Here is a 16799-nt window from a genome sequence, read left to right on the forward strand (position 1 = left end):
AAACCAGATGATTCACATCACCAGCAATTTAAGAGACTGTAAAGACAGGAAAAAAATCATACCTTTTCTTCTGAGCATCCTCCCTCTCACCATGTAAATGCATGTTCTAAAAATGAAGACTTGTCCCCAAGTGAGAGGACTGTACAGCACCATTTGTCACACATAGACCACTCCAAATTCACCAGTTAATTGTGGTGAATTTCTGTGATTGCTGGTCAGCTTTATTCAAAGAAAAAAACAAATTTCTCATATTGTTATGGAAGGAGGCAGTTTTGCCATTTGGAACAAGGCACTCACCCAAGTAAGGCTTCAAAACTGTCACTCATGGTGGAAGACTGAAGTGTTCTCTCCTTTGATGAATACATTTCAAAGAGATGGCTCTCAAGTCCTTAAGAAAAACATTCCTGGGTTTATATACAGTAAAACAAAGTTAAATGAAATGCATATCACATAACATACTTGTAAATGGGTAAGTTGAAATCCTACAGTACACATTAGCAAAACACTTGGAATTTCTTAAGTTCAATCTCCCTTCTAAATACCAGCAGGGGCTAGGGGTATAGCTCAGTTGTAGAGTGCTTGATTAGCAAGCATGAGTTCAATTCCCAGGATCAAAGAAAATTTAAAAAAAAATTTTCTTTTTAAATTCTGGCCTACCACCCCTTTGCCTTCTCTTTGTAGTTTATAATATTGCTCAAATTTTCAGGAGACAGGCTTTACTAGGAATTTTTAATGCAAAATATACATAACATTATCTTAACAACTATACTTTTGTCATACACTGGCTGTAATATAATATAAAGCTGCTCCCCCGCCCTTTCCCCTGGGGTCATTTCCCCGCCTCCCAACTATTTGTCAGTCTGTGAACATTGGGTTCATCAGTCAGCTTGCAAGTATCCTTCTCCATTATTGGTCCCCTGTTAGCCCAGTGGAATTCAACTGCTTAAGGATAGCTTCCCCCCATCTCTTTTCTCATGCTCTCTCTCTCCTACTCACTCTCTTTCTCTCTCCTCCTCGCTTTTCACACTCTCTCTTGTGCATGCCCTTTCTCTTTTCCTCTTATTTTCTCTCTTACCCTGCAGGGAGATGCTCTGTTTGCTTAATAAACCCTCTTATGTCAATTCCCGTGTCTTGCGTGGTTTTCTGGGTTCTTACACTGGCAACTTCTTTACTCTCTAGAAAGACTAGATGTTGAAAAACTGGAACTACTTGTCCACTCTATGCATTACTAAATACACAGTAACTGCAATGAATGAACACAAGGGGTGATGGATGGTTCAGCCTCAGGGCTGCAAATACCCCAAGTGTAGTGTCTACCAATCCCAAGGAAAGAATCTGGAGGCTCAACATGCAGCAGCAGGCCAGGATGAAATGGAGGGTCACACTGGGCCTAGGAGCAGGGGGACTATATGGGCTGCAGAAGTAAGGTGGACTTCTTCAGGGGTTTTTATGAGTACATTCTTTTACTTTACAACCAAGGTCACTCTGCTTTGATTGGAGATAAAGAGGCCAGCTCTCTTCTCCATTTCCTTTGTTATCACATTCTTTAGAGTCCTTATCTCTCTGCAGGCTCCCCTAGGCACTGATTAGTGTTTAATCCAACACCTAAGGCTAAACACACTGGCAGGGAGCTCTTTGCATTTAGCCTCCTCTCTTCTGGAACCAGTGCACAAACACAGTATGTACTGCTCAGAGAAGTGGCTCGGCCATTCCAAAACAAACATTTCTCATGAATTTTAACAAAAAAAGATACTTCCAAAATGTGTTATTTTATCACTTCTACATTTAACACACCAGGCACTTCAGGGTAACTGAAAAGACTGTGTATTTCCAGGAAGTTTTGAATATTGCCAACCAGGACTACAATGAGGAATACAATGCACACAGAGAACAATGATTACCTTGCCATGCCTTCTGAACAGAAGCCCTGGCAGGAGCTGCCTTCTTTTCCTGGTAGCCTTCTGCTCCAGGCCTCCTCAACCAAATGCATCCTCCTTGGCATCTCCTAGAGGTTGTCTAACAACTCCATCTCCAAAAGTCATTTCTGGAACACACTTCTTTTCCACAATTTTTTTTTTTTTTTCTTTCTTTTTTTGCAGGGCTGGGGATGGAACCCAGCACCTCTCCCATGCTGGGCAAGAGTCCTACCGCTGAGCCACATCACGGCACTTTTTACTAACTTATTTTTAAATTTACGTTTAAATTTTGGATACCTTGGATTGAACCCAGGGCCACTTAGCCACTGAACCACAGTCCTTTTATTTTTTTAAATTTTGAGACAGGGTCCAAGTTGCCTAGGACCTCGTTCGGTTGCTGAAGCTGGTCTCAAACTTGGGGCCCTTCTGCCTCAGCCTCCCAAGTCGCTGGGATGCGGACGTGCGCCGCACTGTCCCCAAGTCCCGCGGGCACGTTCTAGGCACACGCAGAAGTTCTTCTTCCGCTTCCGGCCTCCCAGGTCAAGACCCGCAGACCTGTGGCCGCCAGCGGTTCTAAGGGTGATGAGCTTCCGGCCTAAAGGGGCTGCGGAATCATCCGGGTGTGATCATGTGGCCGCCCACCCAGGTTCCGGGACCACGCGTAACCCTAGGCGGGAGCCCTCTCTTTGTGCCACCTTCCGGCGAGGCCGGGCGCCCCTTCCGGTGGCCGCCATTGCTGCCTCTCGCTGTTCCTGCGTCCCACCGGCTTGGCGGCCGCAACCTTGAGGCTCTCAGCCGGACTGGGGTTCGCAGCAGCAGAGCTGCACAGGTGGGTGGGCTCGGCTGGGGGCAACCGGGGCGTTGGTCCTCGGGTGCGGGCGGGGGGCCGGCTGCTCCGGCATTGACAGGCAGAGGGCCGGGCGTCCCGGCAGTCCCGCCTGCGCGGCCTGTGGAAGCGCCATGTCGCGGCCTCTTCTTTTTTACAGTTGTAGCAGAACCGACAGACGGGCTGGCCTGCCGGCACCAGATAACCCTTCGTGTGCGCCCCACCCTCTCGAGTCCCCCCCAGCGCTCGGGTCCCAGCCACGCCTGGAGGTAAGAGCAAGCAGCCTTGCAGCGGCCGAGCGCCGAGCCCCGCAGCTTCCGTCCCGCGCCACCAACACCTGTTCCGCCTTCGCCCCGGGAGAGTGGGCCGCTGCTGCCTCCGCGCCCACCTTACTGGGCCCTGAACCCTGAGCGCTCTGCTGCTGAAAGATGCCCCAGCCCTTGTTGTAAAATCACTTTTTAATTTTGAGACTTGCAATCCTCCCACCTAAGCCTCCAGAATCGCTGAGGTTATTTATTTATTTATTTATTTATTTATTTATTTATTTATTTATATCCCCCCTTTATTTATTTTTTAGATAGATAGTCCCTTGGAGTGTGGCCCAACCGGCCACAAACCTCTGAGCTCAAGTCACCCTCCAGTCTCAGCTACACTAGGGCCTGAGATTGCAGGCCCTACTTAACCCCAACCCTCCTGTTTTGTAAACACTGGAAGGATGGATCGTTCTGGAAGTGCAGGACCCTTCCCTGGGACCACTCACCAGACCCTCTGAACCTAGAAGCTCCTCTTTTTATTGAAATCTGGAGTTCGAATTAGTCTGTGTGGACCTTTGGGACAAAGATATAAATGTAGGTGCTTTGAAGGTAGTCATTCTATTTATTGTGTAGATGGAGAAGTAGAGAAAATTGTCAAGAAGCAGAGGCGAATGACAGAATCCTGGTGGCTTTTTTTCCTTGTCTTGCTGGGGACCTAACCCAGGAACTTGAATGTGCTAGACGAGCACTCTACCACTGATCCAATACTAGCCCCTGGTGGCTTTTCGAACCCACGGGATTTTTTACATCACAGAAGCCTAGCTGTATTCCTTTCTCTTTGAATAAATATCTTCTGTGCCTTATGAGCTACTTTCAGTTGTTTTCAGTAACTTGACAAACATCCTAACCGATAAAAGTCTGCCCTTTCTACTTCCAGATCATCTGTTTTATAGCAGTTTCGCCTTTATCTGCCAACTAGGAATTACTATTAAAAATTTGGTGGGGGGGTACCAGGAATTGAACTCATTGCTTAACCACTGAGCCTTATCCCCAGGGTCTCACTAATTTGTTGAGGTTGGCCTCAAACTTTCTATCTACCTGCCTCAGGCCTTAAGAGTTATGGGGTAGCAGGGTATGGTGGTGCATGCCTGTAATCTCAGCAGCTCAGGAGGCTGAGACAGGAGGATCAAAAGTTCAAAGCCAACCACAGCAATTTAGCAAGGCTTTAAGAAATTTAGCAAGACCCTGTCTCAAAATAAAACTAAAAAGGACTGGGTATGGGGATAAAACTCAGTTGGTAGAGTACTTGTTTCACATGCACAAGGACCTGGGTTTGTAAGACTCCCAAAAAGGAGACCCCAACTCTGTCCCATGGATGGACGGCAACCCCAATCAACCGCAGGAGGCGTCACTTGATGCAAACCGCAAGAGGTGTTTATTCCAGCGCGCTGGGACCCAACTCGTTACTCACGCAGGAGTCGAGGAGTCGAGTCCCTAGCAGAAAATCTTACAAGTTTATAAAGGCAGAAACCACACATCCGGAGGGGTCGCACATGAAAGGGAAAAAAAAGGGGAACAAAGCCCCCGGGAAATTCCAAAGGGGGTCTGAGTTTGCTGATAACATACAACATGTTTCACAATGTTTTACAACAGGGCGTAGATTCTGGTCAATAGTTTCTGGTAATCTTACTGTCTGAGCGCTATCTGGCTATCTGGCTCAATTTACTCTTTTATTCTCTGTTTGGGGCTGTTTCCTGGAACAGCTTTAAGGGCTTTGTTCCCATTACTGGGAGGGAGACCTTAGGGAGTTGAGATAAAACAGCTTAAAAAAATGTCCATTCTTTCAGGTTAAATCCCAGCACCACACAGAAAAAAGAAATTAAAAGGACTGGGTATGTGGCTCAGTGGTTAAGTACCCCTGAGTTCAATCCCCAGTACCAAAAGAGAAAAAAAAGGTAAAACTTAAATCCCTTCCTCTTGAATGTGGGATGTTCCCGATCAATTTGTACTCTCCTTTCTCAGATCTAGAATCAGTCATTTCTCCAAGTAGCTCTGTGCTCTTGCAGTAGGAAGTAATATTTAAATGAAACACTTGGGGCAGATTATTGTTAATAGATTTGTCATTGTTTCTTGCCTTTTTCAGTGAGGAAAGGTAGGAAATAGGTATTTCTTTGTTTAAAAAGATAATATAGTTCATAAGTTCCCAGGATATGGGGAAAGAGTTCTTTGGATGGAAGTATCTTTGTGATGTAGATGAATGTGCAGTTCCCCATTCTCCTTTTTTCAATTACCTTTTTAAAGTTTAGTTGCCAAGCACATACCATTAAATAATTTTTTCTTTTGATCATGAATCTCTTATTTATATTGGAACAAAAAAAGACAATCATCCTTTTTCTAATATAGTTACTTGTCTCTGAATCATTCAAATTAAATTGAACCCTTGCATGATCAAAATTAGTATCTCTTTTTTTGGTCTAGTTAAATATTTTTAAAATAATTTTGATTCAGAAAAGGAAAAAAAAAATAGAATAAAATTCTAGCATTCAGACAATTACTGTTAAACTATTTAACAAACATTCTATATATAGGAAAAGTAATACTGTTTGAGAGAGGATTTAAAATGTAAGACTGAGGTCATGAAATTCTTTAACCCAGGGGAAACTTGAAATCTGAGAGTCACCAGGTCATTCTGACCTATCCTGGCCAACTCCCTCACATAAGGAGATGAGTAGTCCTAGTAAAAGCTTTTCCTCACCTGAACCTCTTCCCTAAAATGTATAACCTGAACAGTGACCATTCAACAACCTGTGCTATTCTTGTTGACTGGTATAATTGTAAGAACCAAGTTGCTGTAATTCTCTTCTTGTTTTTTATCTTTAAAACCAGATCCTTTGTATGCCATTTGGCTTGAATAATAAGGTCTTTGTTCTCAAGTTTGTTGGGCCTCTACCTTCTTTTAGTAAGGGGGGGGGGGGTTCTCTTCTACTTCCTTGTTAGTTGTTTTGTGAGCCCTTTGGCTGAATCTAGGTGCCCCATTAATATAAAAGAAAATCATAAAAGCTTTTAAGAATTAATTTTACATTTATGTGGTAACATTCATAGCAGAATGAAGTCTGAAGAAATGACCAAAGCATGATGATTGTGTTATGTACATTTTTAGGCAAATAACAGTGTATTTGGAAAGGAATCGTAGGATAAATAGATATCCGGACTAGAGTCATAAATTCTAGGGATATTACTAAGAAATATGTGCGTGAGTATAGAAACTAGTGGAAGGTGAGGGTTAAAGAATTTATTCAGATTCATTGCAGCCCCAGTTAATAGACTGCTGTTTTCCAGCCTTGGTATGTGAAGGACATTCCTTCCAAGAGAATCCTCATGACTTGCTGCATGAGGAAAAGATAGGCTAAGTACCCCTTTGCTCAAGTAATACTAGCTTGAGATAATTAATACACCAATTTAGCATATTTTGTTTCAGTAGTTGATGTTTTTGTGCTGCATACTACTAGGCAAGTGCTTGGACACTGAACTATACCATATTTTTGATACCGCCGTTTACCGGTGATGAGTTCTACTCCTTCTAATGTTGAGTTTGAACACTAGAGAAGCACGCCGAGGCGAGCATATTAAGCAGGTTTTATTTAAAGATAATAATACAGACTTCTCCCGGCAGGGAGAAGGGGGCCATGGCTGATGTTCTAAAGTCCCAAGAAGTGAGCGCACCCTCCATCTTTTATAGGTTAAGGTCTCTTTTGTTCTCCAGTTCTCTCCCCCTTATCTCTCCTTCCTGCCTAGGTGACTAGGCCTGGTTTTGCATTAAGTGAGAAGGCATGGGCAGGGGGAGGGCCAAGGTGATTCAGGCAGGCAAGGGCCCAGGGGACATTAATTAGCAGCTCCTTGCTTGCAGTCCTTGATAAAGGCAGGTAAATTTGGTAATCAATGGGCTCCGGAGATCCTTGACATTCCATTCTTCCAGGGGCAGTCTCCAACTTCCAGAGGCAGATGGCTTCATGGCTTCATTTCCTCGAATTGACCCGATTCCCTATTTCTACACTAACTACCTGTTCTTAATTCCGGCTTCATTTTTTTTTATAGTGTGCCTTTTTTTATTCCTTTCTCGTTTCCTTTTCTGTGAAAAATTTATGGTTTATTTTTTTAGTGGTTACACAGGGATCACAACTAGACTCTTAAGATTATAACAAACTTTTTTTTTTCCCCCAGTACTGGCAGAGAACCTAGGGTTTTGCACGTGTTAGGCAAGCACTCTCCTGCTGAGGTACACCTTAGCTTCAATAATATGCAGGAACTATGCTCTTACACATTTCTTTCCTTCCACGCTTCTCCCTACAATGTCCATAGTCCTATAGATACCAGTCTTGTGGAGATGGGGTCTGTGTTCCCCAGAGATGATGAACACAGAACAGCTGAGACACGTCTAGCAAGCAAATTTTATTTAAGAAAGTGATAGAGACAGACTTTTCCAAAGAGAAGGGGCCCCAGAGCTGGGTATCCATGGGAGGGGGGCTTGTCTTTCTCATAGTCCTCAGAATGCCCCTCTTTTATTAATCATTCTCTTTTTTCTTCCCCTTACTAAGTGCCTAGGAGCATGAGTGTGGAGGTTCTTAGCAACACTTTGTTCTTTCTTGGATAACCAATCTTTACCCTCTTGACCCCCATCATTCATTACCTTCACTGACTGCCTGACCTTTACCTGTCTCACTGTTATCAAAGATTTTCTTTCTCTCTCTTTTTTCCCAATGCTGGTATTGAATGCAGAACCTGGCGCATGCTAGCAAAGTGCTCTACCACTGAAGTACATGCCTAGACTTAAATTTTTATTTCAACATGGGGTCTTAACTAGGTTGCCCAGGCTTGCCTCAAACTTTCAGCCTCTTGAGTAGCTGGAATCATAAGCAAGTACGACAACACCCTATTTCTTCATTAAATTGCTGAGGCTGGCCTCTAACTTTCAATCCTCCTGCCTCAGCCTCCCAAGTTGCTGGGATTACAAGCATGTGCCACCATGCCTGGCTCTTTCAGCACCTTAAATATGTCATCCTGTTAAATAGGAGTTCAGGGATGCCAAGATGGTGGAGGCAGGGTGCGAAAAACACTGCTGGAGGAGGGGACAGGGAGATAGTCATCACATCCCTGTTAATAATGTTCCATGACTGTAACAACTCTTGCCACTGAGGGTTTCGAGCCCATGATAACTCGTTCCACAGGCTCAGAATTCTAAAATAACCAATGAGAGCAAATGGGGGGAGATCTCTGTCAGCTCTGCATAGGGAAGAATGACTCACAGCCCAACATATAAGACAAGAATTTCCAGACACCAGGGCCTTGAGTCTCTCTGGCTTTGCCCACTGTGCTGTACCTTATTGAGTACTCTCTCATCTTCACCTTTAGTAAATCTGTTCTTTACCTGCTCCTTCTGCATGACTTGCTCAATTCTTTGTTCCGGACACCAGAGACCTGGACTGAAACTAGATTCCCAACTGTAAAAATCTCATTGCCCTTTTTTTTTTTTTTTTCTTTTTTACCTGGAATTGAACCCAGGGGCACTTCACCACTGAGCCACATCCCAGATGTTTTAATTTTTTATTTTGAGACAGGGCCTCATTAAATTGCTAAGGCAGGACTTGAACTTGAGATCTTCCTGCCTCAGCCTCCTGAGCCACTGGAATTATAGGCATGCACCACCACGCCTGGCATAATACCATCGCTTTCTGACTGCTTTGGTTTTAGCTGAGAAATTGGCCATTTACCTCTGGGAGGATCCCTTGTGTAATGTAATACAGAGCCGCTCTCCCCGCCCTTTCTGCTGCAGCCATTTCCCCGCCTCCCAATTACTTGTCAGTCTGTGAACATCCTAGCTAGCTATTGGTTCATCAGTCAGCTTGCAAGTATCCTTCGTTATTGGTCCCATTAGCCCAGCAGAATTCAACTGCTTAAGGATAGCTTCCCTGCCATCTTTTCTCTTGCTTTCTCTCTCCTACTCTCTCTCTCTCCTCCTCGCTTTTCCACTCTCTCTAGTGCGCACCCTTTCTCTTTTCCTGTCATTTTCTCTCTTACCCTACAGGGAGACACTTTGTTTAATAAATTCCCTTATGTGATTTCCCCTGTCCGGCGTGGTTTTCATGAGTTTCTTACACCTTGTACCTGATGAGGTGCTTTTCTCTTGCTGCTTTCAAGAGCCTCTTCATGTCTTTGGTTTTTGACACTTTGATTATTATATGTCAGTGTGTGACTTTTGTTTTTATCTTTATCAGAGTTCTTAGAGAATCTTGAGTGCATAAATTTATATGTTTGACCAAATTTGGGAAGTTTTCAGCCTTTATTTTTTCAAGTATTCTTTCTGCCCCTTTATTTCCTGGGACTGTTCTGTCTCTACTCTTCTGACTTTGTAATCTCAATTGACCTACATTGAAGTTCTTCTGATGTTTCAGATCAGCTGTTGAAAATGTCCAGTGAACTGAGTACAGCAGCTTGATAGGCTGAGGCAGGAGGATCATGAGTTCAAAGCCAGCCTCCGCAACTTAGCAAGACCTTGTCTCAAAATAAAAAATAAAAAGGGCTTGGGATGTGACTCAGTGGTTAAGTGCCTCTGGGTTCAATCCCTTGTACAAAAATAATTAAAAAGGAATTTTTGTCTTTATTTCATCAGTTTAAATCAAATGTGCCAGTTGTTCAAGAGTCTTTAAGATCATGTTCCACGGATGATTTTCTTTGTATTCATCCCTGTTGAAATTCATATTGCTTCATGAATCTGTGCCATCATTATCTCCTTATTCTGGGACATTTTTGTACATGGTCTTTTACAATTTATATTTTCTCTGAATACGTCATTTGAACCTTTCCTATTGCTCTTTCAATTTATTAGTCTTCTGTGTCCATTTTGTAGGTGAACTCATCTGTTACCATGTTCTTAATGTTTAACACAATTGTTGGTTTGGTTTTTTTTTTGTTTTTTGCTGTGCTGGGGATCGAACCCGGGGCCCTATGCTTACAAGGCAAGCACTTTACCAACTGAACTATCTCCCCAGCCTGGTTTGTTGTTTTTGAGATAGGACCAAGCTGGGTTGCCCAGGCTGGCCTCAAACTCCAGAGTCCAAGTGATTCTCATGCCTCAACCTCAGCTACATCCCCAGCCTAGCAGTTCATTTATTGATTAACACATTCTAATTCTGAGGAATGGTCTCTATTATTTTATATATCCTATTTGCCATTTCTCCTCATTAATTACAGTCATTTTAATGTCTTTAACTCTAGTTTATTTCATTTGTTGCCACAATTCACTTCTGTATATCCTTTTGATCACCTTTTCCCTTTTTCTTTTTTTCCTTAATATCTAGAAATTTTGGGCTCTCTCCTCCCTGACATCGTGGTAGGTGCAGTTGACTCCATTCCTCACCATGTCTTCTCACAAGACTTTCAGGATCAAGCGATTCCTCGCCAAGAAACAAAAGCAAAATCGCCCCATTCCCCAGTGGGTTCAGATGAAAACTGGTAATAAAATCAGGTACAACTCCAAGAGGAGACATTGGCGACGAACCAAGCTGGGTTTATGAAGAATTGCATGTGCGATAGCATCCATATCTATGATGTGTGCAGGTCATTGTCAGCTTGCCATGTCAAGCTGAAAATGTTACTAGTGTCTGAATAATTGTGCATGTTTATTAGGAATATAACTTTTCTCTTTGTTTCTATTCTCTGCACTAATAGATTGGTTTAATAATAAATTTGAAAAAAAAAAAAACATTGTTTGAAAATTAAAGAATTGTTCTGTATGTATTCCAGAATTTAACAAGCGTTTGTTATTGTCACTGGTTTGTTTTGTGGTGCTGGGAATCAAACCCTGGGCATGCTATGGATGTGTTGTACCACTGAGCACATTTCCCTCCCATGAAAAATGTGTTCAGAAGAAACCCTTGCGTCAATTTGAAGACATTCAAGTCTTTTCTTTGTCAGAACATTTCCACATGACTGCTAAAATCCATTGATTTCCTTTTCTCCAGTAATGGCCCTCTGATCCTTCATTTCTGTTCCCAGTTAACAAATGATTTTTTAAAATGGCTCTCAATCAGCTGAAGCTTCTGCATTGTTTTCCCTTCTCTGTAAATATTAAGCTTGGTCTTAATTGCTTTCACTGCTTTCTAATGTCACTGCAATTTTTGTAACAGGTTTTTTTTCATCGTCGTCAATGGAAGTGTTGGCCCATTTGTTCTTTAAAGGCTTCTGGGGTCTGAGGTCCCTGTTGCAACCACAGCCGAAAAGCTGCTATAGACAATACATGCACAAACAGCATGACTTCCAATAAAGCATTGTTTACCAACAGTTGGTCAGCCCTGATCATCTACATGAAATTCCTTACCAATCTTTCTGTCCCTGCTGGCAGTACCTTTTAGACCATATGGTTTTATGGTATAGCTGCTGGCCTTCAATTAAGCATTTTATAACAAGCAATTCTGAGAGCCAGTTACCATCTGCTTGGTACATGAAATAGTTAACATTAAACATCTTAATTTACTACATTCTAGAGATCAGTATGTCAAGATGGGAAATCCAGGTTTATATTTCCAGGCGTACCAGAATTTATCTAGGGTAATGGTTCAGACCAGTACTAACCCTTCTGTAGTACTAGGTCAAATTATAAAGCTGACTTTCTCCTATGTATACGTGTGTGTTCTTTGCAATGTTGGGGCTGAACCTAGAGTCTCATGAGTACTAGGCAAGCATTATACCATTGAGCTATACCATCTCTAGCCAATTTCTTTTATATCAATTCCTAAGTATATCAAAGTCATTTTACTGAGAAGATGGACCCCTCCCCCCAAAAATACATTTTTGTTTGTTTTGGTGGTACTTGTGATTGATTCCAGGACCTGGTACATGTTAGGCAAGTGATCCATCACTGAGCTACATCCCAAGGCCTTTTTTATTTTTTATTTTGAGACAGGATTCTGTTTAGTTGCCTAGGCTGGTCTTCAAGTTGCCATCCTTCTGTCTCAGCCTCCTGACTCACTGGAATTACAGGCTTGGCCATTAAAGTTTTGAGATAATTCCTTTCACTCTGGAAAACCTGGTTTTCTTCTAAGGGCTTTAAAGTAATTGGATAAGGCTCACCTGCATTATTGAGGCTAATCTCCTTTATTTAAAGTTCGTTGATTATGGATATTAACTGTAAGCACAAAATGACCAAGACAGGCGCAGACCCCAGAAATTCAGCAAAGCCTTTATTCAGCAGCAGAGTCAGGCATCCGATGGACACACTTTCTGGTTAGAAAATGGCCCTGATTACAGGAGAGGTATGGGTTTATATTGGTCACACTGGGAGGTAGCTTGGTCCTTGAAGACTTTAACAGGCCGAGGTCAAAAGGACGCAACCTCTGGAACTTGTTTTTACTGGGCATGGTTTTTATTAGGCAGTGTATTTACAGGGCAGGGATGAGGAGGGTTCAGAATTCAGAGTCCAGCACTCATCTTGACCTCCAGGGGTCATTGTATTGTCACCGGGACAAGATTGATAAGTAATTCTCCTTTTCATTGTTTTGTCACTAAGAAATGATTTATTGGAAGGATCAGAGTTTGGCTTCTCTCTCCCTCACCTCTCAGGTCACACACGGGGGGGGGGGGGGAGTGGTGTTCATCATTTCCATACCTTCATTAGCCACTCCCTCTCTCCTCCCAGGTCACACACTGTCTTGTGGGGGGTATCATTTCCATACTCTTCATTAACCACTTCTACAAAATACCTGCACAGAAACTTCTAGACTTAAATTTGACCAAAAAATTGGGTACCATATTGTGGCCACATTAACAATAAAATGTAACCATCACAATGACCATACTTTAAAAATGTATAGTATTAAAATATATAGTATTAAAAATAACTTTATGTTCTACAATGTTGAATTCACAATTAGTGATTGTTTTGCCATCCGTAATTTATCTTAAAGTATGCTAGCGGATGTGATACAATAAATAACATGTTGAAAAACTTTCTGGATGCATTTATTTTTATGAATTTCTTTTATTGGGCATCTCTTATGCATCAGATAATGAAAATGGATTTATAATGATCATAAGAGGGCTGTGGTGGTACGGATATTGCGCAGAGCAAGAGACCAAGCACCACCCAGGGTTGGAGAACTCAGGCTTATTTCACCAGAGGACCAGATGAGCTAGTGTTCTCAAATTCTGGACCCCGAGCTGAGGTTACAGGAGACTCTGTAGAAAATCTGAATTATTCCTTAACCATTACAACGTTGGTGGGTTTGAATTCTTGATCTACAACCACAGACATGTATAAATACTATTTTAGGATAAGTAGTTCACAAGTGCAGAACGAAGACTTGCAAGTAAGTGCATCATGAAGTGGCCTTTACCACAGGCAGCAGTAGCTCACGATGACTTGAGTTCACCTCATGGGCTATATTTCTAAGGACTAAGCCTATGAGTTTATGCAGCGGTTAATTGGCCTCCCAATTAAGTGGTGCAGCTCCGTATCAGAGTTCAGAAAGTTACAAAGTATAAGAAGAATCACTCTTTTTACAGGCATCTGTGAAATCTGGCCTCGAAAACCAGCACAGGGGTGTTTACATTTCAAAAGGGAGTACTGGGACTCCTGGAGACAGTTACTTACAACTGAATAGGTAGGGATCCACTGTTAATTAGGTTTCCTGAAGGAAGGCTGACAGAAGGGGAGGGGAATGAACCCTTTCCCAGGCATTGGTTCTTCATAGTGTTCTTATAATTTCATTTTATAACCAGGTCTGAATTTTCCATCACAGTGCAGATTATAATAGTTGTGAAAGAATGGACATTCCCGGGTCCCCAGAGATGAAAGCAGGCATGCAGCACTGGCTAGCATCCTGAGCCCCAGCACTTGTTGGGTTATTTATCCTTACCTGGTAACCCACAAAGGCCTCCTCAGTGACAGTTTTTACTTAAATAATTCAATTTCTTTTTTTTTTTTTTTTTTTTCTTTCAAGTGAAGTAGAATTTGTGTATATTTATATATACCGACATGGACAGAAATGAGTTTTTACAGATGTATACGTTTGTAGATCCACTACTGTAACCCAGACACAAGATTTTTCCATCCCCCCTGAAAGTTTCCTGGGTCCTTCTCAGTCAATCCTGCCCCCCACCACCCAAAGGAAACCAATCCTGAGATTTCTGCCACCAAAGGTTAGTTTTGCCTTTTTCTTTTTTCCCTTTGTCTTTTTTAAAAATATTTTTTAGTTTCCAATGGATCTTTATTTTATTTATTTTTATGCGATGCTGAGAATTGAACTCAGTTCCTCACACACGCTAGGCAAGTACTCTACCACTGAGCCACAACCCCAGTCCCTGTAGTTTTTGTTTTTTTTAAGGTACTAGAGATTGAACTCAGGGACACTCTACCACTGAGTCACGCCTCTCGTCCTTTTTATTTTCTTATTTCAAGACAGGGTCTAAGTTGTCCAGGCCAGCCTCAAACTTGTGATCCTCCTGCCTCAGCCTCACACGTGCCTGGGATCACAAGTGTGCGCCACCACGCTCAGCTACTTTTGGCATTTTTGAATGTCATCCACTTATCCAGTAAGTATTCTTTTGTGTTGAAAGATGGACATTTTTTAAGCTGTCTATTTTATCTCAACTCCCTAAGGTCTCCCTCCCAGTGACGGGAACAAAGCCCTTAAAGCTGTTCCAGGAAACAGCCCCAAACAGAGAGTAAAAGAGTAATTGGAGCAAGATAGTATTCAGGCAGTTAAGACACCAGAATCTACACCCTGTTGTAAAACATTGTGAAACGTTGTATGTTATCAGCAAACCCAGACCCCCTTTGGAATTTTCTGGCAGCTTTGTTCCCCTTTTCCCTTTCATGTGCGACCCTTCCCGATGTGTGGTCTCTGCCTTTATAAACCTACAAGATTTTTTGCTCAGGACTCGACTCCTGGACTCCTGCCTGAGTCACGAGTTGGGTCCCAGCGCGCAGGAATAAACACCTCTTGCGGTTTGCATCAAGTGACACCTCCTGCGGTTGATTGGAGTTGCTGTCGATCCATGGGACAGAGTTGGGTTTTCCTTTTGGGGGGACTTACAGTTGTACATTCTTACTAAGCACATACTATGGAACAGGCACTCTTTTAAGTACTTTACCCATATTATTTCACACATAACCTCAGACAAGTCTCAGCTCAAGATGCTCAAGAGCAAAAGGAAGAGACAACAGTATAATAAGCATTCCTAGGGGGGTAAGGGTGGAGTGATTTGAATTTAAGAAGTATTAACCACGTAATGAAGGGGGGAAATGCTCTTCCAAATAGTTGGATCCACAAATACCAACTACCAAAGTCTTAAAATGATAGGACATCTTCTGGAGAGGCTAGAGATGAGAAGGGTCGGCCAGCAGAGGCAACGGTCCACAAGGCCACACAGGAGTTGGTTTGTACTCTGCAACTGCTGTATTTCCAGACTTTTCACATGACTTTTGAAATATATCCAGTAAAGACAGATATAAAGTAAATTACCTAAGCGCCAACCGGGCATGGTGGCACACACCTGTAATCCCAGTGGCTCTGGAGGCTGAGGCAGGAGGATTGCGAGTTCAAATCCAGCCTCAGCAAAAGTGAGACACTAAGCAACTCAGGGGGACCCTGTCTCTAAATAAAATACAAAATAGGGCTGCCGATGTGGGTTAGTGGCCACGTGTCCCTGAGTTCAATCCCCAGTAACCCACTGCCCCCCAATAAATAAATAAATAACCTAAGCCCAGTGTTGTTTTTCATAGTTCACAGTGCTGAGAACTCTGTGCAATCCTGACTTCTTTTGATACAGAGCATCTTGTGGCTGCTGGAACTCCTCAATAGATAAAGCAGTGGCTGTGTGTGTGTGTGTGTGTTTGGCACTGGTGATTAAATCCTTGGTGCTTTACCAGCCCTTTTTATTTTTTTATTTTGAGACAGGATCTTGCTAAGTTGTCAAGGTGCTCACTAAATTGTTGGGACTGGGAACTTGGGGTGCTCCTGCCTCAGCCTCCTGAGTCACTGGGATTACAGGCATGTTCCACCTTACCTAGCTATGTGCGCGTGTATTTTTTTTTTCAGGATTTAAAGCTGATTTTAATATTACAAATAGAAAGACAATGAAGAAAATGAGCCTGTGATATCATATGTACATTCAGATTTTTTATTTCAAAACAAAGAACCACAATAACATTAATAGAAAATCCATATGGGAATATTCACAACCTGGTCACTGAAAAGTGGGAAAAGTTCTACCCTGCATAACTGCTGAAAGAATGGACATTTTTTTAAGCTGTCTGTTTTATCTCAACTCCCTAAGGTCTCCCTCCCAGTGATGGGAACAAAACCCTTAAAGCTGTTCCAGGATATAAGATTACCAGAAACTGTTGACCAGAATCTATGCCCTGTTGTAAAACACTGTGAAACATGTTGTATGTTATCAGAAAACCCAGACCCCCTTTGGAATTTCCCGGGGGCTTTGTTCCCCTTTTCCCCTTCCGTGTGCGACCCCTCCCGATGTGTGGTTTCTGCCTTTATAAAGTTGTAAGATTTTCTGCTAGGGACTCAACTCCTCGACTCCTGTGTGAGTCACAAGTTGGGTCCCAGCACGCTGGAATAAAAGCCTCTTGCTGTTTGCATCAAGTGACGCCTCCTGCAGTTGATTGGGGTTGCCGGCGATCCGTGGGGCAGAGTTAGGGTCTCCTTTTTGGGGGTCTTACTTACACTGCCAACTCACAGAGGAGCCAGAAGAAGTCTGAGAAGTCCCCTTTTCCAACAAAGGGCTACTCCA

The 16799-nt window shown here is 42.7% G+C and overlaps 1 protein-coding gene across 1 annotated transcript; it reads left to right on the forward strand.

Annotated features, from left to right (window-relative positions):
* Positions 1–10386: 10386 nt before the first annotated feature.
* Positions 10387–10567, forward strand: LOC306649365 (large ribosomal subunit protein eL39-like; the record flags this gene model as incomplete). The annotated part of the gene is made up of 1 exon (XM_079120253.1): positions 10387–10567. The coding sequence occupies exon 1, from the start codon at positions 10412–10414 to the stop codon at positions 10565–10567; it is 156 nt and encodes a 51-aa protein (XP_078976379.1). The 5' UTR covers positions 10387–10411.
* Between the last annotated feature and the right edge of the window lie 6232 nt (positions 10568–16799).

This window comes from Sciurus vulgaris, assembly GCF_902686455.1.
Source record: "Sciurus vulgaris genome assembly, chromosome: 18".
In the NCBI taxonomy this organism is placed as follows: Eukaryota; Metazoa; Chordata; class Mammalia; order Rodentia; family Sciuridae; genus Sciurus; species Sciurus vulgaris.